The sequence below is a fragment of the Camelus bactrianus genome, chromosome 16, assembly GCF_048773025.1.
Source record: "Camelus bactrianus isolate YW-2024 breed Bactrian camel chromosome 16, ASM4877302v1, whole genome shotgun sequence".
Lineage (NCBI taxonomy): Eukaryota > Metazoa > Chordata > Mammalia > Artiodactyla > Camelidae > Camelus > Camelus bactrianus.
In genome coordinates, this window is record NC_133554.1 from 57,211,126 (window position 1) to 57,230,629 (window position 19,504).

Here is a 19,504-nt window from a genome sequence, read left to right on the forward strand (position 1 = left end):
GGAAACTGGATAAAAGCACTGAAAGCACATGAAAGCGTAAGCACCCGGAGTGAAGAGACGGGTGCGAAGTGATGGAGCACGGCAGAAGTGACGGACCGTGGGCGCTGCGGCCTGAGCGCTCCGGTCCCAGCGCCAGCTCCCCCCTCATCCGCCGGGTCACCTTTTATGAATAAAACTCTCTTCCTCTCCATCTCCTCGCCTGCTAGGTGGGCCTGGCCACTGTCTCTCCCACCCAGGATTCTGGGAGGACTAAGTAAGAACTTACGGAAAACACGCAGCAGCGAACTTAGTGCGGCCCAAGCGGTGAAGCGGCGTGGTAACACGTGCTCAGCGTGGCTCCCACCTCATCTGATCCCGAAGCTAGGCGGCTTACTCAGGCACGCACCCCACCCAAAACATACTGAACACCGGCATGCTGTTTACGTCTCCGTCAGAGCCTTTCTCATCTGTTTCTGACATTTTTCAACCTGTTAACCCCCCTATACTGTCAGCCTCTTGAAAACAGGGCCTTTAATCTTAAAATCCTTTGTAATTCCAGCATCAAGCAAATGCCCTGACAAAGAAGACAATGGAAAACAGGCTGAAGAGACAGACGGATGGACAGAAAACAGGTTAGAAGGCAGGAAAGAGAAAGGAATCAAACTTTTTTTAAGCCTGAATAATTAGGGTGATAAGTAAATGGTGACAAAAGTAAAAAAAAAAAAAAAAAAAAAGAGGGAAGCCTGGAGGGGAGACAGGAACAGAGAGGCTGAGGACACGCTGATTCCAGGTGAAGACAGAATCCCAGGGGAACATCCAGCCGGCAGCAGAAAATGCAGGGGCACAGCGAGAACTCACAGCACCCAAATTTCAGTCACTAGGACTGCTGGAAACAGTATTTCAGGGAAGCAGAGAGAAAGTAACACAAGCTAAGAAGGTGGCAGAACACATGCAGTGGGGCAGCTGCTGTTCAGAAAAGCCCAGAGAGACAAAATGAAACGTGAGCCCCGACACACTTGGGGTCTACAGCGCGTGGTCCATGAATACCTTGATTCAAGACTGGTTCAGAACAGTTTTCAAAATGCACATAAAGAGTCTATAAACGGTCTGAAGTATCTGCAAATTAAAAACAAAAGACTCCATTCTGCAGCGCCTTCTAGCTCTGTGCCCTCTCTGTCCGCTCAGGCTAGCTTCCTAGAAGAGTAACCTACACTGTTGCCTGCAGTCTCCCCGTGGGGCCTCCCTGCCCGGCCCTTTGCTGGTGACGTGCCCAAGACCTCGTCCCCAGGTCGTACGTATCACCCCTTCCCTGGTTCCACGCCCACTCACGTGCTCGCAATTGCTCAAGTTCCAGTTCCAAATCCCACTGCCTACGCGGACCTCTCCCAGGGGACGGTCTGTAGGGCTCTCAGTCTATAAGGACTCATTGCGTCCTAACCTGAGCTCCTGAGTTCAACTCGACACTCAGTCTAGAAACTCTCCAAGCCGCCTCCCCGTGACTCATCCAAAACCCTGGGTCCACGTCTCCCCGGATGCTCTGTCCCTCCCAAGCCCTGCCAACCAAATCCTCATTATTTTAGGCCCTGAACCAGTGTGGTGGTTGTTTCCCCTCAACTCCTCGTCCTACTGCCTCAACTCAGGCCATCCGCCTCCGCCTCCGCCTCCACCTCACCTGGACAGCTGGCCCACACCAGACGGAGGAATCTTTCCAAAGGGCAAAATAATCACCATGGAACACCCCAGTCCGACACCCTCTGGCTCCTCGTGGCCCAGAGGAGAAAGGCCTTGGTAACATGCAGAAGCCTCCAGGACCCTCCCTGCCTCCGCCCCAGGCCCGCCCTCCAGGCACACAGAACCACCTGCAGCTCCCAGACGGGCGTTGACCCCATCCGCTTGGCCTCTGCTCATTCTCCCGGCCTGAAGCCTATTTCTCTGCCATTTTCACCTAGTTAGCACCAACTCATCTTTCAAAGTCCAGCTCAAGTGCCAGCTCTTCCGTGAACTGTCCTCTGCCCAATTTGGTTCCACCTGACTCCAGGTAGAAGTGCTCTCCTGTTGGCCGAAGTTTCCGTGAACATGAACACCTGCCACATGCACTCTGACACCCCCTCCACAGGCCTCTGTGTCCATCTCGTCTCTGCTTCCAGGCTCGGGGCATCTGCAGCAACAGCGGCTGGCGGTGCGGGGCGCTCACTGGTGCTGGTTGGCTGAATAAGCCTTTACAAACTGCTCACACAAACCAAACCTGTGACAGGACTACTGGTGGAGAAAGTTTTCTAATAGCACTGAACCGATTCCACCATTCACACGCAACTTCAGTAACCACAACAGAGACTGCAAGGATGCCAAAGGCTTGCCTCTGACACAGAAACCTTGAAGACTCAAAAAAAAAGGAAAGTGGAAAGCCTGGAAAGCACTCGGATAAGGCAGGTGGTGTGCTGGCCCTTGCTAAGGGAGCTGGGCAGCACAGGAGCCAGGAAGCCGCTGACAGCCACCTCACTACCACGAGAGCAGAGCGACAGGGCGTCGCCCCACCTCGGACGATGAACAGTAACAAAAATCCCCTAGGCAGCCTTTAGCCTCTGTGCATTTCTGTAGTTTTTCAGGCCGTGCAAAGAGAGAAGCAAAACATCATCACCAGCAGTTTCAGAGGATGTGGGATTCGCTTCTCGAACATTTCTAAATAATTTTCCACCTCCTCCATGCCTCTATTACTGCAACTGAAACTAAGCAGCGATAATTAGAGAGACAATCAAGAGGCCGTGTGGCAACGGAGCAACTGGACAGGTTCGGGCAGAGCGCTCTTCTTTGGGAGTCCACTGTCTGGGACTTCCACCTTGGAGGGTGAGCAGGGAGCGGGCGGAGAGGCCTAGAGGAGAGGAGACTCGGCCGCCGGCCACACAGCTCTCAGGCTCAAGCTTTCCAACCTCGGCCTCACCGGCACGCATGCGCGCGCATGCCCCCTCCCTCCTCCCCCGCCAGTGACCTATATGTTTGTTCTCACACTTGGAAGGAGAGGGCACTCTCCTTCCAGTTCTTACTGTAGAACTACCTGAACCTGAATGCATGAGAGATACGAGAAAAATTCTATTTGGCAAGACTTTTGACTAACACATGAGGCAGGCATTTAGGAAGGAGCAGGAAGGAATCCTAACATCCCATGCATTATAACCAGACAGTTTCTCCATTTGGCCAGAAGACAACACATGGGTTTGAGAGATTCTTCAATCTTCAAGAGAAAACCTAAGGAAAGGTAAATAAGCAACTGCTACAAACGGTCAAAATCTGACCCAAACTCAGTCAGAATGAATGTCTCCTTTCCCCATGCTTACAGTATCTGTGAGAAAAACATAAGTCAGTTGATTTAATAGAGGCCTTAAAAAAGGAGTTAATCTCAGTTAAATAAACATCATCCTATGTGAACAGCCAGGTCATAATACACAAATTTGCAAAAGAAATTTTTTCCAATCTAACTAGTGATCAACAGATATAATGAGGTGCCATTTTGTAACCATTAAGTTACTTAAAAAAAAAAAAAACAGCTTTCAAATGCTAATCCTCACCAGTGGCACATTTGCAGTGATACTGGAACAAGTACCCCCATACATCGCTAAGAACAGGGTAGATTGACACAGCCCTTTTGGAAAGCAAATTGGCACGATGCAAGAAGACTTCTAAAAATGTTTATATCCTCTGACATGTTAATGTCACCCCTGGAAATCTACCTTAAAGACCACAAAATGTGTAATTATGGTAACCTTGTGTTCCAGATTTTCTAAGAAAGCCCTGACTCTGTATAATTGTATTCTTTTCAATAAATAACAAATCACTAAGTGTGGAACCACATTTGGGAACAATGAAAGTCATCAATATCATAGAAAAACGAAGAAAATTGGTTTGGCATATGGTCAAGCATGTGCAGAAAGTATTCTAGTTTCTCTTTGGGATGGAGGGTTGAAGACAAAAATTCAAGCTCAATGAATGTTAACTTTTGCCCCATGGGCCCTGGTTCAATCCATTATCCCCTTGACAGTTGCTGGGCTGCCTCTACCGGGGACCAGGCCCCATGCTTGCTCTGGAGACACAGAGACGGAGCAGCAGATCCCTCCCGGGGCGCAGCAGGCTCCCACGCACCCCCTGCAGCGGCACCCACCGCACCGCGGCCCCCACCTCACTGCGTCTTCCCAGGACAGCAGGTGTGCCTGGTTAAGATCCACACCCCCGCTCTCCCAAGAGAGGCTTGTTTCTTAAAGGCCTCTTCTCCCTCCGCTGCAGAAAGGGGCTACGCCTGAAGCTGATAAAAAGCTGAGAGGAGTGCGGTCTGGATTCGAGAAGTAAAGGCCGTGAATGGCACCGGGACTTCAAGGAGCCCAAGAACCCCTGCTCAGGAATCCGACTATTCTGTAAGAGTCGGGACGTGTCGTCCATCACCACAAACGTTGTGCTGTTACAGCGGATAAGCCCTCCCAACCCCACCTCACAGCCGGTCAGCATCCCACAACCTCTGGCAGCAGCACCTCGAGTCAGAGCCGTCTGGGAACCCGATTAAAGCGAAGAACTCTCCAGAAATGCACATTCACAAGAACTTTCACGTACAGTTTCAGAGGGGCCCAGACACCCATTAAGAGGCAGACCGCAGGTTAAAAACATCTGCTCAGAGTTCAGACGTCCCCAGGAGGAACAGAGTACCGAACCCTCTCTTGGGCAGGGCACCAATGAAGGCAAAAATACCTCTTCCTTCTGCAAATGAGAACTGTGACGTCCAGGAAGTAGACTGATCTAATAAGAAGGTAATGTGACCCAAGAAAAACATCTCCCAATTAGTTCACGGTGTTTGGAAAGCAGCTGGGGGCCGTGAAGACCAAGCATTATGAACATCTTCTTTAAACTATCGATTAAGCTTTAGAAAATCACTAACTCCACATTTTTCAAAGGGAAACAAGCTTTAAAAATGAGTTGTGTGTGACCTTCCCTCGCCCCCACACGGGTCTTCACAGTACAGTCTAGCACACGACACGTGCAGTTTGAGCCACACTGTCCCCGTCTAGGAGTGCAGGACCTCCGGATAAACAAGCCAGCACTACGGGGACCCAGAGGGAAAGGGCTCCCGAACTCCGCAGTGCAGTCACGGGGTGTGCGCGGGACACCACCGGGCACGCGGTCAGAAAGACCTTCCGGTTTGTTTCTGAAATTCTCTTTAACTGAACAGAGGAAACTCTAAGGCTCATTCTCTTTCTTCGGAGTATTATAGATGAGTTATGCTCCAAAAGTTTTGTTACACCAAAGTGGTAGCTGGCAAACCATAACCCACTTCCCCCAAGACACAACGTGAAAAGCTGCATCGTGTCCTAGGCCAGCTCCTGAACCAACCACCAGCAGAGGTTCCGAAGGGACCTCTGGAACAGCATCTATGTGCTCCAGGGGTCTACAGCACACACCTCCTTTTGGAATGTGGAATCTCAACAGCTGTCTTGTCTTTCAAAGTAAATTCTCTGTAAAACCTGGGAGATGGACAGTTCTGGAGACTGAGGCAAACCTTAAAGAACTGGGAACCTTACTCTTGGTCTGATCATCTTGACCTATGAGGTACTTTTTATGTGGTAAACCCTATAGGTGGGTAATCTCTTTAAATTCAACCTTTTTGGTTCCTCCAGAATTGAAAGAATAGAATTTTTTAAAAGTGTATAAAGAGAAAGAGAGGAATAACTTCTTTCTCATCTCTATGTGTGGTCAGCAGAGTAGCGGCCCCCAAGAGATGTTCATGTCCCAATCCCCCAGAACCTGGGTTGTGACTTCGTTACCCTACGTGGCAAAAGGGGGATTACCATTGCGGAATTAAGGTCGCTGATCCTTATCCTTACACAGATGGGTCCAATGTAATCACAGGGCCCTAATTAGAAGAGGCAGGGGGTCAGAGAGAAATAACATGCTACCTGCTGGCTTTTAAGATGGAAGGTAGCCACCAGCCAAGGAACGTGGGAGCCTCTAGAAGCTGGAAAAGGCAAAGAAACGGATGGTCCCCTAGGACCTCCAGAAAGGAACGCAGCCTTGCCGACACCTTTAGTCCAGGGAGACCAAATCTGGACCTTGGACCTCCAGAACTGTAAGGTAATAAACTTAACAGTGTTTTGAGCCCCCAGCTTTGTGCTAATTGGCCACAATAGGAAACAAATATGCCCGGCACTTCCATTCACCCCGTCCGAGTACAAGTTCACATCACGCCTGCTGGCAAAGCAGTCACTGTGTTAAAAGTAACCAGACCAACAGCTTCCTGCCTCGCCCAGGGGTAAGAACACCAGCAGAGGGCACAAAGGAAGCTGGGCAGGACACCAGCATCTGAAAACAGCAGCAGGCAAAGCTGGAAAAGGCTCCTCCTGGGTGAGCAGGAAGAGACAAAACTGGAGGGGCCCAGAACCCTTTGGGACCAGCCAGTGGGTGATTTTTTTTTTTTTCAATCACAGAAGGAAAACACACACTGCTTTTTACTTGGAAGGTAACAGGAGGACATCTGACGGGCATCCATACCTCACATGCTCTGGACTTTAGGCCCCGAGAGGCCCTTGCCCTGCCTGCTGCTCAGGGCTGTGGGTCAGAAACCCACCTTTTCAAGGGTTGGCAGTTCCTCAGCGACTTACTGGTAAATAAACAGAAAACCATAACAACGTGCTTCACCTTTTACATTTTAACATTCCCCAAGACAACGCTTGCTCTCTCAGAATTTAAGAAATAAACACTGCCTATGTCCCTTAGTCAATAAGCCGGGATCTGGTTCCACTTAGCCCCATAAGCATTTCAAACTCCACCGAATCTGTACTCTGCTACCAAACCACAAAAGTTCACCACTTGTCCTATTTGTCATTCTCGCCTGAATTTCTCACGACTAAAATGCTGAATAAATTAACTAAAGGGTTTCACATAACCTTCTACAACCCCTGCAATCCTAAGCTATTTGAGAAAGGGATGCCTGCCCCGATGGCCAACAGTTTTCAGGATAAGGTTAGCTGGAGGAGAACTTGGAAACTCGCAGTTTTGTCAAGTTTTCGCTGCCGGTGCGGTGTGATTACTATGCCGCGTCTCTGTGCACAGATGAGAAAGCAAACTTGGGTTTTTTCCGCGCCCCTCGGGCTTCGCTGGCAGCCAGCAATCGTTAAATCCGGTCTCGGGGTGGACGGTGGCCGGTGGCCTGGGTCCTGACCCCCGACCGCACCCTCGAGTCGAAGCCTGTGCCACTTCGGGTTCGCTGCCTGTGTGTTCTCATCTTCGTTTCTGAACAAAGACACGGACCGGGGCACACAACTTGCGAACACCGAAAGGGCCGGAAACTACGGAGAACGCCGCGGGGGAACTCGAGCCCTGGCGGGGGCCCGCTGCAGGGCTGCGGGGCGGCCCGGCCTGTGTAGGACAGCGGCCCGCGACCCCGCCCGAGACCCCGGGGACCTCCGCCCCGGAACCGGGGCCCCGAGACCCCCGCCCCAAGACCCCGGACGTCAACTCCTGCCCGACATCCTCGGCCCGGTGACCCTCGCCCCAGAGATCCCCGGCCCGGAGACCCTCCGCCCCAAGACCCCCGCCCCAGAGACCCGAGTCTGGAGACCCCGCCTCCACACCTCGGCCCGAAGATCCCCGCTCCGGACACCCAGGCCCAGAGACCCAGGTCCTGCGACCCCCGCCCCGGACACCCGAGCCCGGCGACCCCATGTGCCTGCCCCGGAGACCCGGACTCTGCGACGCCACGTTCCTCAGCGCCCCTCAGCCTCCGGGCCCCCGGCGACCCCTGCCCTGCGGAGGCCCCCGCCCGGCCCGGCCGCCCTGGGCTCGCGTCCGGCCCCACCGTCCCCGGGAAACGCCAGCCGCCAGAGGCGCGGCCGGGCGCCGGGCCGGAGAAGGGAGGAAGAGAGGGAGGGGGCGTCCGCCGGCCGGTCTCTGGCTTTACTGACCGTAGCTGTCGTCCTCGTCCATGGTGCCGGTGCCGGCGCCGGGCTGCGCGCCGGAGCCGCCGCTTGTCCCTGGGCCCGCCGCTCCTGGCCCAGCTCTCCCGGCCCGGCTTGGAGCCCCGCCCCCGACCCCGTGCTCGCCGCCCGCCCCTCGCCTCCCGCGGGGCGCCCCGCCCGCCGCCCGCGCGCGCGCGCGCGCGCACACACACACACACGCACGCCCGGGCCTGGTCCGACCCTCAGCCCGCGCCTGCGCACGCGCAACACCAGCCCCACCCCCCTGCCTGAGGCCCCGCCCCCGCCCGCGCGTGCACCCCTACCCCTGCACGCGGCCGCCCTCCAGCTCGCCCCTGCGCACGCGCGCAGCGCAGGCCCCGCCCCCGGGCCAGAGGCCCCCGCCTCGGACCACGCCCCCAGCCCGAGGGCCCGCCCCGACCGCCTCCAGGAGCCTAGCAGGTTTCGGATTTCGCAAGGGCAGCACAGACCTGGGGGACACAGCCTGGAACCAGGCTGTCCACAAAGGCCCAAGGTCGTGTCTGGCCGCTGTAGGGCAGGGTGGGCCTCGCTGACGTCAGCCTCTCAGGTCAGGCCCGCCCCAGACTGATCAGGAGGGCCCGCTCCTTGGCCAAGACGAGAGCACTTTAATTCATCATTTCTGCTGTCTGAACCCTGAATGCCATGAATTCACTACCTTTATACTTCCTTTTATTTGTCCTCCGAATTTACCCGGATCAAGTTTCAAACGGAGGTAGCTCATCTCCCAACATTTCAGGATTTTGGTGACCTTGATTCCTGCACCTCTTAAATTCACGTTTCTAGACTATTCCCTACGTGTTTTATTTGCCTGCACTGGGCGGACCAGTCCCCTCCCGCTGGTAAAATTGAGTGCCCTTTGTGGAACGTAGAAAGCAGTCCCACACCTGAAGATGGGGAACTCCACAATTTTTAATTTAGAAAAATAAAGTGCCACTTTTCTAGCCACTCCTAGATGCATACACTCTTTCATTGGTTTGGTGCTACCCATAAAAATTACAAGCACCTCAGCTGGAAGGGACCTCAGGATCACTCATTACTCAGGGATGGTCCAGGGCCCTCCTGGTGTGCGTACACCCCAACACTTAGCACAGTGGGCAGTATCCAGGCTGGAGTGTGTACACCCGGACACTTAGCAAAGTGGGTGGTACCCAGGGGCTGCTGGAGAAGAGTTCAGCTCAAGGCCCTGGCAATGTCCCTGAAAGGTCACAGGACCTCTTTTGGAATATCTCCATAGGTGGAGAGGGGTGGTGGCTGTGATCCCTCTCAGAATCCTGTTTCACTGGCCAACCCTAAAATATGTCTCCCAGGACTTCTCAACAGTTCTAGACAACAAAGAAAAGTAATTTCCGCTCATGGAAAAGGAATACATGAATGAGGAACCTCTGGGGTTTCTTTCCAGATCTGCTTCCTTAGTAGGAAGCCTTGTGACCTGGGCAAACAGCTCAACCCCCTCAATCTGTTTCCCACTCACGAAATGCAGCCTCTGCTTGTAAAATCCAAGCTTCTGCCCAGAACTAATCTCTGAGGTGACAGATCTGTCACTGTCTTTGACTCATCTGCTACATAGCTGACAATATTTTTGTTAGATGAGGTGGGCTTCAACATATCAGCCTACGGGATCCTAATCTTTACAACAGGGTGCAGCTCTGGCCCACCCTCTGGTGGCTAAGAAAATCGTGCATTCACAAGCAAGCATCCTTCTGACTCCCCTGAGCTGTCTGACGCACCCTTTGGTGGAGAAGCTTGATGTCTCCTGAAAGTCCAAGAAGATGGTCTCCATTTCCTTAGGCACATGTTTCTTTTGACACTTCGCTTGTATAGATTGTTACCTTACCTCTAAAATGTTGATTCTGCTGGACCTAAGAGCTTAATCTCACTGATTTCACCAGACTGTTTGGTTTTACAGGCAACGTTAGAGCCGGGAATCACAATTTGGCCCCAATGTGTCCTTGCATTTGGAGACGCGTGCTCAGTGATCCAGGGTCATTTCCTCATCTTGGCCTGGCCTTAGGACGCTCTTAGAATCAACCCCCTTTGGTCTGGTGAGTCTCTTTCCTTCACAGGGAGCACGGACTCTCCCTGGATGTTTGACACTCTCTCTATTTACTGCACTTTAAGCCACACTCACCAGAAGGTTCGAGGCATGGTCCCTTGGTGCCTGAACTCTTGCTCAGTGACCAAAATATAAAGCCACTCAGGTAACACATTAATTCCCACCATGATCTGAACCCCAAACCCAGTACATTTGAATGGGGAGGGATACTGGTGTGAATGCTAATCACTTCAGCTAGCATAGTACTTGACTGTTTACACATTCTGTTCACTTACATTGTTTCATGACAGCAATGTTTTCAAATCGCAGGTCCGGACTCTGAATGGTTGAGAAACCACCACCCTTAGATGAAGAGAAGATAGAATAAAGTAGAAAGAATCAGTGTCCACCACATGTCATAAGGATGTCTGTTTGGGCTGTGTATGGATGCACTGGGTAGGGATGTACAACGAACCTGACTGTGGGTCACTGTCAAAGACCCCACATTGTCACGTGCGTGGCTTGGAGGGTTGGTTTGTTGAGCTGCTATCTCCATCCCTACTCTGTGTTATTTCAGATGTCTTCAGAAACAATGTTCAAAGAGGGGCAGATTACTGGATTCCAATGCTTTCATACAAGGGGGCACCCACAGCTTTTAAAAGATTGAGGCTGATTTCTGCATTCACCAATGCAGGACCATCCCCAAGCTGTATTAAGTGGAGAAAGCAAAGACAGAACAGGGGTGTATATTTGCATTTCGAACAAAAATACTGGTGGTTCAGGTTGGAGGGTCTCATGGGAAAGGGGAGGACAGTGTCCCCTTTCTGTATGAGCACTTACACCCCCTCCACGTGCAAAAGGAACAGCTCCTGTCCCCACCCCACCATGCACTGAAGGATCATGGTCTGCTGGGGCCAACAGAGCCACATTGTGAGGCCTCCCCTCAACATAGAATTATCACTGGCTACCTGATGAGCCACTACTCAGAGCTCTGCCAAGGCTAGGGCCCAGAGTGTGAGGGACAGTGACCTCAGATAATGCCTGCTTCACAGGAGAATGGGCTCAGCCAGGCCAGCCAGCTGTCACATGCCCAGCCGCTGGGTGAGCCCTCGGTCCTCCTGAAGACCAAGGTGAGATGCTGACGGAGACCGAGCGGCTCTTCTAGAAGCTAGCCTCTGACTCCTCCCCACCCAGGTTTAGACAGACATTCTGATCAGGTGTCTTCAGTAAATACAAGACAGGGGCCACTCCCCTGCTCTCTGCCAGTCCAGCCCGCCCTGGGGAGGGAGGCGGTATGGGGCAGGAAGGATGCTTCCCACGTGCAGAGATGGAAGCCAAGCAGCTTCCCCATCCCGGGCTGAGGCTGGGGCATTGTCCTGCTTTGAAAACCCCCAGATTTTATTTTGCTAAAGCTTGCAATTTCTCCTGTGTGTGAATGGCACTTCAAATCTGTCTGTAATGGAACTTGATTGGATCCAGCTGTCACCAACTGCTTCCCTGCTGCCCGCCCGAGAGACAGCTGGCCACGTGCCACAGAATCCAGGCTTTCACGTCAAAGAGAGGGGTGAATGCTCCAGTTCCCGCCAAACCTGCCAGAATGTTTTCACTTGCAGGAAAAAAAAAAGTGGTGGAGGATGGGGGGAAGGGGGGAAGGGGCTCGGGCTCGGGGGAGCACCATCAAGAGGACTGGACCAGGGATATCAATGGAGGTGGGCTGGCCGTGTTCTGAGCAGAGTCCAAAGCCACAGTCACCAACCACACTTCCTTTGGAAGCTCTTCCAGCTCATCCCTGTAACCCAGACTTCCCGGGACCCTGAAATTTGGGACCCACTGGAGACAGCACCCGCCTGTCCCTGCAGAGGGGACATGTCTAACCGAGCCCTGTAATGCAGAAAACAGCAGAGCAATCCATGTAAGAGAGGAGAATAAAGAAATCAGAATCATTTCTAATTCCTTCCTAATTTCTTAAGAGCAAAAAAAAAAATACACAAAGTTACATTGTAACAGTCTGAACTGTTAGCATGGGATGGTGAAGGCTAACAATTCTTTCAACAGCACAGTGGTGACAGGTGCTGGGAACCTGAGGGCAGCATGACTGGGTTAGGGCTTCTGGTCTTGAAGGATGGTCCTGGGGGCCAGGAAGCCAGAGCAGGAAGCAGGTGCACTGGAGAGTGATTTGAGTCCAAGAGAAAACTGGTGGCAACTCACACTGAGAGCCAGGCAGTGGAGATGGAAAGAGGGAAGGAATTTCCCGACAGCCAGGTGGCAGGATCAGACTTCCATCGCTGACGCCGCGGTAAAGAGAGGGAGGTGCTGAGTGAGGCGGGCGCGTTTTTGGCTTTGGCCACAGGGGTGTGGTGGGAGCCCAGCCACAGGAGGGACACAGGAGGAGCAGGACACAGGTGCAAGGAGGGCAGAGAGAACCAAGAACTCTGGGCCACCAGTTTGTCACTAAGAACAGGAATAGATGTTCCATGGGAGGTACTGGTGGGACCACGGGGTATGTTGATTGGAGCTGACTGATTTTGGCTATATCTACGTAGCTAGCGCTCATCAGCTCCAACAGACTTAACATTTTAAGGGGCAGAAAAAGAAGAGCTCTCCAGGGAGGGGGAGCGGTGACCAGTGTCCCGTCCTGAAAAGATGTCGTGGCAAACACTCATCAGATTTGGGAACTGGGCTGTTGAATGGATTCATGAGGGCAGAAGGCAGACTAAGGACCATGGAGAATGGAACAGAGGACAAACTCAAGATGAGTTGAGAGAGAGGGAGGGGACACAGAAGAAAGGGGGCTTTTTTAGGATGGCAGGAACTGGAACGTGTTCATCGTCACTGAAGCGAGGTCCCCCAAGAGGGGCGAGAGGTCGGCTTCGAGAGCACAGGGGTGTCAGCCCTGCAGGGGCCCCTCTTCCAGCGTCTTCAGGACACAGAGGCGGCCTCCACAGAGGGCCCCACTGACCACTCCACGTCGGAGTCGTTAGGACGGAACTGTGGGTCTCCCAGTGTGGCCCCTGCCCACCACCCCCCGGAAGGAGTTAGAAATGCCAGTTCTCAGGCCCCACCCCAGACCTGCTCAATCAGAATGTGGGGGGAAGGGGGCCCAGCAACCTGCCTTTTAACAGCCCCCTGGTGATGCTGAGGCCCACTCACACCTGAGACTTGGGACTAGAACAGCAGTTCTCTGGGGAAGGTTTTCAATAAATGCCAATGCCCACGCCTCACCCGGGAGACTCCCATTTCCTTCACATGAGTATTAAATTAGTATTAAATAGAGTCCTACTATAGAGCATAGGGCACTATATCCAATATCTTGAAGTAGCCTGTAAGAAAAAAGAATATGCAAAGGAATACATGTGTAACTGAGTATGTGTATGTATATATGTACGTGTATGTACATGTATGAATGAATATATGTATGAATGGATCACTATGCTGTACACCAGAAGTTAACACAACATTGTAAATCAGCTACAATTCAATAAAAAAATTAGTATTAAAAAACTCTGGACGGGTGGGTACAGCTCAGTGGTAGAGTGTATGCTTAGCAAGCACAAGGTCCCGGGTTCAATCCCCAGCACCTCCATCAAAGAAAACCCACACCTTTCCTAGGTGATTCTGCTGCTCTGTGAGTGTTGGAACCACCAGGTTGGATGAAGAAAAAAACAGCTGGAGAAAGAAGCGAGCTGGTTTCAGTTTTGGTTTTCTCAAGTTTCGTTGTTCTATTTTGGAGTGCCAGGGGAATCCTTGCAATGGGATGAAATCATTTGCCAAGAGTAACGGGCACAAGGCAGCAGGAAGGCACAGATGGGTAGGGTGACCAGTGAAGGGGATGGGAGAGTGGGGCCGCCTGAGTCAGAGCCCAGCGGAAGCTGGCAAACACCAGCGTCCGACCCCTCTGGTTTGGGTCCGGGTATCGTCTCGCCTCACCTGTTCGTACTTGGCGTTCCTCGTTGTCTGGCCAAACACCCACGGTGACCGGGGTAGGGGGAGCCCTGTGTTTGAGGGGTACGTTTGGGTGGGGAGCTCTGGGGCACCACTGAAGGGAAGGGGTAAGGAGCTGTGGGGCTCGGGTACAGAACCCACCAACTGGAAACCTCCGCCCAGGACCGCACTAGTTTCTGTCACAGACTCACTGGGGCTGCTCTTGCCGCAGGTGACGTCCCAGGCACGGGGACTCTGCAGGGACCTGCGCCGCTCCAGGCCTCACCCGACTTCCTGGATGCACTACGGCCAGATCCCAACCTCCCGCTCAGCACCGCCCAGCCGGGTGGGCCTAACAGCGCGCACCACCCCTGTACCGACACGGGTAACGCGGCCGCTCGGCCCAGGAGGGCCCGAGTCGCCCGTGCCGGCTGGGAGGGAAACTCACAGCTTAGTCAAACGTGTGATTTCTCCCCCACCTTTCTCTGCAGAAATCCAAACATTATTCAGTCAAAACAAATTCAAACAACAAACCTCAGTGGAATGATACTGTTTCCAAGTTTCTCCAATTTGGTGCTCATGGACAATCACCCACAAAGCTCAGGGAGCCACTTCAAAGATTCCTGTCTTCTTAAATTCAAATAACACATTAAGACACACAAGTAAACCTCTTCACTCCCCTTAACTCTTAACGGAGACCCGCTCTAAGCTTTCCTGCTGCAGAAGGCGCCCAGCTCACGGGTGGGTTACCAGAGACTCGGTCGACCTCTCCCGTGACCTTCGACGGCGGACTGTGGTTGAGGTGAAACTTTTAAAAGTCAAAGGGGGAAAAAACACACAGGCAAGACTCACAAAAATTATTTTATTGCACCGAGATCTTGGCAACATCTGGGGCCCCTGGACCCCTGGAGCGGGGCTGCAGGTCGTGGGCTGCGGGCTCTCTGCACATATGGGGCAGAGGTGGGACCAGGACCCCAGCCTAGAGGCAGGGAGCAAGAGGACCCAGGACCACCAGAAGAAGTGACCCCTAACACAAACTTAAATTAAACCGATACTCTAAGTCAACCCGGTGACCGCTATTACAAAAGCTTCAGTTACTTATATATGTACACCTAGGGTTTGGACTAATTTTCTGGGCCTGTCCTCTTACTCCTGGTTTGGCTGATGCCCCTTCCCTGGAGGGAAGGACTCGACTCTGCCCGGCACTGAGGAACGCTGCAGGGCCAGGCCTGTGCTCATCACTGCCCAGGAGAAAGCAGGTACGTTTCCTTTGGGAAAAGGATCTACCATCACGGAGCAGTGAAAGGAAGAGGCTGATCTGGAGGAGCAGAGGGAGAGAAAGGAGATAAACTCTGGACTAGCAAACTACTGAATTTTTCTTTTTTCCACCGCCGAACATGACGAAAACGTGGCTGTGGATGTAAGTCGTAGAGGAATGAATGTCAATCTCACAAGAGGGGGAAAAACCCTGCCTGTAGAGGCACCTGCCTTCCCTCCCAAGGTGACAGAGGACAAAGCCACAGAGCACTGGGGCAGACCCCTCAGCTTTGAACAAGGTGCAGCTGATATGCAGGGCTGGGTCCACGCAAAGCCCTGCTCACCTGCCGGGACCAGGGCAGCCCCAGCTCAGGCCGCTGGTATTACTGCCCCTACCTTTTAAAAGAGAAATACAAAAACAGGAAGAAAAACGAACAGAACCCCCCACATGAAAAAAGTGATATATCTCCCCATATAAAAAAATAACGCTTTTTCCATACCACCAAGATCCCCCCAGGCCCCAGAACAAGTGGCAAAGCAAAGGGCAAGGCTCCGCGAGGAAGAAAGTCGGGGCCAGACAGGGGCATCGGGCCTCAGGCCAGGAGGACCACTTGCAGGACAGGGCGAGGTCGGACACGGTCCATCTCCAGACACCCGCGGAGGGATTTACTTCTACACTTTCTGCCACTGGGACTTCCCTCTTTTTACTGGAAAGCATCGCCCTCACTGAGGAGTTCCCGTATTTATTCAATGACAAATTTGCAGGCACAGCTTGAGCGAGATAGAAAAGTGACCGTGATCTCCTTGAGTTAGACAATCATCTAAATTCAAAAGCACTCATAAAATTGAGCAAACGAAGCCAGGATCTGCACATTAGGGGAAGGAGACATATTGCTAATGGAAGCCACAGGCCTGATCAAAAATAAAGGTTTTATCTCAAGTAGGAAAATAAAAGGAGGATTCTACTCCCAGACCACCACCTCGACAAGGACCCGCGGGTTACTGCAGCTGCAAGGGAGGGTCTGGCAAAGCCACTGCAGAGTCAAGAGCAGCCCGGAAAGCAGGTGCGTCAGCCCATCTCCGCCCCCGCCACCTGCCTCCCAGAGACGGTCGGGAGTTTCTTGCGAGGGAGAGGCAGCAGCGTGGGGCTGGCCGCGGGCTCCGGCTTCTGAGGGTGGGCAGTAAGGCATAGAGACAGGGGAAGCGGGGAGGCCAGGACGGACTGCAGCACCAGCCGCCGGGGAGGGTGATGGACGGCCCTCTGAGAAGAGGAAGCAACCGCTCGCTGTCCTCTGTGGACTGGAGGGCGTCCTGGGAAGGCATGGCCACTGTCCTCCCGGCTCTCTGCCACCATGGCCCCAGGCCAGATGCCGCTGGCCAGGATCCGGGGACGCTCAGCCCTGTCCCGGGTTCCTGGTCGCCATGCCGCTGCCGCCTGCTCCACACGTCGCTGTGGGGTCTGTCACAGTGTGTGTTGTCACCAGAGGTCCTGGTCTGAACAAGCCCAGGGCTGCCGCAGGCCATCCTCCTACGGTAGGGGCCAGCAAGTCCCTGGCAAGTGGCTGTACGGTTCAGACAGACAGACTCCAGGAAGGGATGCCTCGTCTCCAGAGGCTGTGGGGTCAAGAGCGTCATTCTCGGTGGGGAGGAATGAGCCCCTGGGAGTCTCACCACCCACCCCAGAGGGCGCATCCGACACGGGCAACGACGTGCAACACAGATGGAGCCTGGAAACACGGCCTGGTCCTCTGTGAGTGACGGGTGTGTGCACCCATCACACACACACACACACACACACACACACACACATACACACACCCCCGCCCCAAACTGACCTATCGACAGCAGCAAAGTCAGCGGCGATAGCTGAGGCTGGTGGCCTTAGCTGGATGAGTCACAGACCAGAAGTTCCGTCTACTCTGAAGTTTCTGGAAGGCGTTGAAGCTTCTTTTCTTCTCTCTCTTGAATTTTTTCACTTTCTTTTCCTGCATCAAGAACCGCAGGTGTCACGATTCCCCGAAAGCCCCTCGTTTCTGGCGGCTCCTTTTCAGGTGCTTCCTGCGCAGCAGCAGGCGCCCCAGGGTGCGCCCTCGGCTGGAGATCCACTCTCCCTATGACCACGGGGTGTCCCCGAGCCCCACTTCACTGACGGAGGAGCAGGAGCAACCGGAGGACACGTGCCCAGCCGTGGGCCATGACCTGTGGCACCTGAACCCGAGCAGTCAGCTCCAGTCTTGCCCTTGGCCACCCTGGGACACAGCTGCCACTTCAAACTGTCCCCAAAATCCCCCTCCACCGGCACTGCCCCGCCCGTCCTCACCACATGCCACACCTTCCCTCGATCGAACTCTTCGTCCCAGTTGTCAATGACCGTGGCCGTGCGGGCCAGCCGGCTGTCCTGCATGGCGTCCTGACTGACCGCCGACACCTCGCCGTCCCACGTCAGAACTGCAAAACAGACGCACACGTCGGCACCTTGGTGGGCTCCCAGCTGCCCGGGGGACTTACTTCACGGACGAAGTTTACAAACCAGGCTGCTCTCCTCCTAGGTACTCAAAACTTCCGAGTTCCACCCTCTGGTGAAAGGACACTCGGGGACGGAAAAGGGGAGGGACAGAGTGGTCTCCCGTGTGCAGGGCGGTCAGTGATTCTGTCTCTTAAAGAGCAAACACTAACTCTCCGAACCGCCAACCTACAAAATTTAGTTCTTTTTAAACCCATGCCTTCATCTGAGAAACAAGATCTCGTGTTCCTTCTCCAAGTCTGAATTAGAAAAACAATGTTCCAAATGAGAACTTACGGCAGAAGTGCTGGACGAGCTTTCCTGTCCACTCCCTCCCCCGACCCAGATTAACGCTGTCCCCGGGGGGGCCTGCCCAGAGGCGGCCACCCTGCTCACCCCCCTGCTCCCGGACCCCAGGGATAAGCTGCTCTGGGTGCCTCCACAGACAGCACTTGCCTGCAGGGCTCTTGACCTTCATGCAATGGCTGTGGGGGTTGGGGGGGGCATCAGATGTTCATGGTCCATTTCCTGTCCATCTTCAGAGCCAAGTGACCACTGGGCACCAGGCTCAGCAGGACCCGTCTCGGCCCTCCCCACCCCTAGCGAGCCAATCGCAGGAAGACAGAAGTCCAGTCGCAAAACCAGTACCTCTTCTGCCGTAGGCCTTATCAGATGAGTACTTGAGCAGTTCCTGGACCACGTCGGATATTCTCTCTCTGTCCCAGGATACAGGAGGAGCCCGTCCCAGCCCTGCAATCCGAGGAACACTTACACACATTAAAATAAATCACCGAGGAAACAATTGTACACCTTTCGTTTACAACAGAATCAAAGAACCCACTGAGGACAAATCCTTGAAAGAACACGTAAAAAGCAAGTTCTCCCTTCCAGCCCGTGACAAGGGAGTTAGTTATTCTTTCTCAATAGAAGACACTACTGGACAAATCAACTGTGGAAAAGATGAAAACCCAAACACCGGAAACAAAACAAAACCCTACAGGCAGCAGCGAGTCCTCGGTCTGACGGGGGAAGGAGAAAAGGGGGTCCGAACGGAAGCTCCCTCAGCCGCGGGGACCTGGAGCGACGACAGAATGCTGCCCCGTCCCCACAGCTCTGCAGGGCAGCTCCTGTCCCCCACACCCACCCCCCCGAGCCCGGTGGCCCAGCCGCATCTCCCGCTCGGCCAGGGTGCTGGCCGAGCAACTGGCCGCGAGGTCGGGTGGCGCCCCACCCCGTGCGGCCTTTCCCCGCTGGCTGTGCTTACCCCTCACTGCCTGGCAGCTGGCGCTTCGCGATGCAACTATTAAAATTCCATGTGTGTCCATAAATTCCTTTCTCTGGAGACTGACAGACATAAACCAACCCCCAGGGGCCTGCAGGACCCCAAAGCACTAACAGAACTGGACCCGCAGATGGCAGAGCAGACCCCCCGGGGCCTGCTGCCTGGGGGCCCTTCCCGAGAAGCTGGCTGTTTCTACCCTTCGTTCAACAGACACGTTCTCTCAGGACAGCCCAGCGAGCTCAGCCGGCCGCTCAGCCTGAGCCCAGCCGCAGCCCAAGGAAACTGAATGGCAAGGGCCACGCGATCTCAGAGAGGCCACTGCAGAGTGGGGCCGAGGGGCTCAGCTTCTGACCCCAATGCTCCATGTTCAAGCAGCGCACAAAAACTCCAGGCTGGGCGGCCCAGGAGTCAGCCCAGTGTGAAGGTTTAGACGGGAACAGCCTCAAATCTGTGTTAACAGAATGTGTCAAGCTTATGGTTACCCATCTTTCCTACGGACGGGCAGCTACGGCTGACGCTTTGCCGGGTGAGGACACTGTGGCCTGACGGCTCACACAAAG

General features: G+C 53.9%; 2 protein-coding genes across 9 annotated transcripts in view; both read right to left on the reverse strand.

Moving 5' to 3' along the window:
* CYTH1 (cytohesin 1) overlaps positions 1-8,072 on the reverse strand; it is a 68,953-nt gene extending 60,881 nt beyond the window's left edge. Inside the window, exon 1 of the mRNA XM_074343819.1 lies at positions 7,917-8,072. Coding sequence (XP_074199920.1) covers positions 7,917-7,938 — 22 coding nt within the window. The 5' untranslated portion in view covers positions 7,939-8,072. The remainder of the gene's footprint in view (positions 1-7,916) is intronic.
* Positions 8,073-14,748: 6,676 nt separating this feature from the next.
* Positions 14,749-19,504, reverse strand: part of USP36 (ubiquitin specific peptidase 36) — a 34,803-nt gene continuing 30,047 nt past the window's right edge. For 7 of the 8 annotated variants that reach the window (XM_074343825.1, XM_074343821.1, XM_074343822.1 and 4 more), the window contains 4 exons: positions 18,311-18,412; positions 17,480-17,607; positions 16,995-17,144; positions 14,749-16,773 (listed from right to left, as the gene is read on the reverse strand). In XM_074343825.1, the coding sequence (XP_074199926.1) occupies positions 17,013-17,144; positions 17,480-17,607; positions 18,311-18,412 (362 nt within the window). In that variant the 3' untranslated portion in view covers positions 14,749-16,773; positions 16,995-17,012. The remainder of the gene's footprint in view (positions 16,774-16,994; positions 17,145-17,479; positions 17,608-18,310; positions 18,413-19,504) is intronic. The other variant, XM_074343826.1, reaches the window with a different exon arrangement.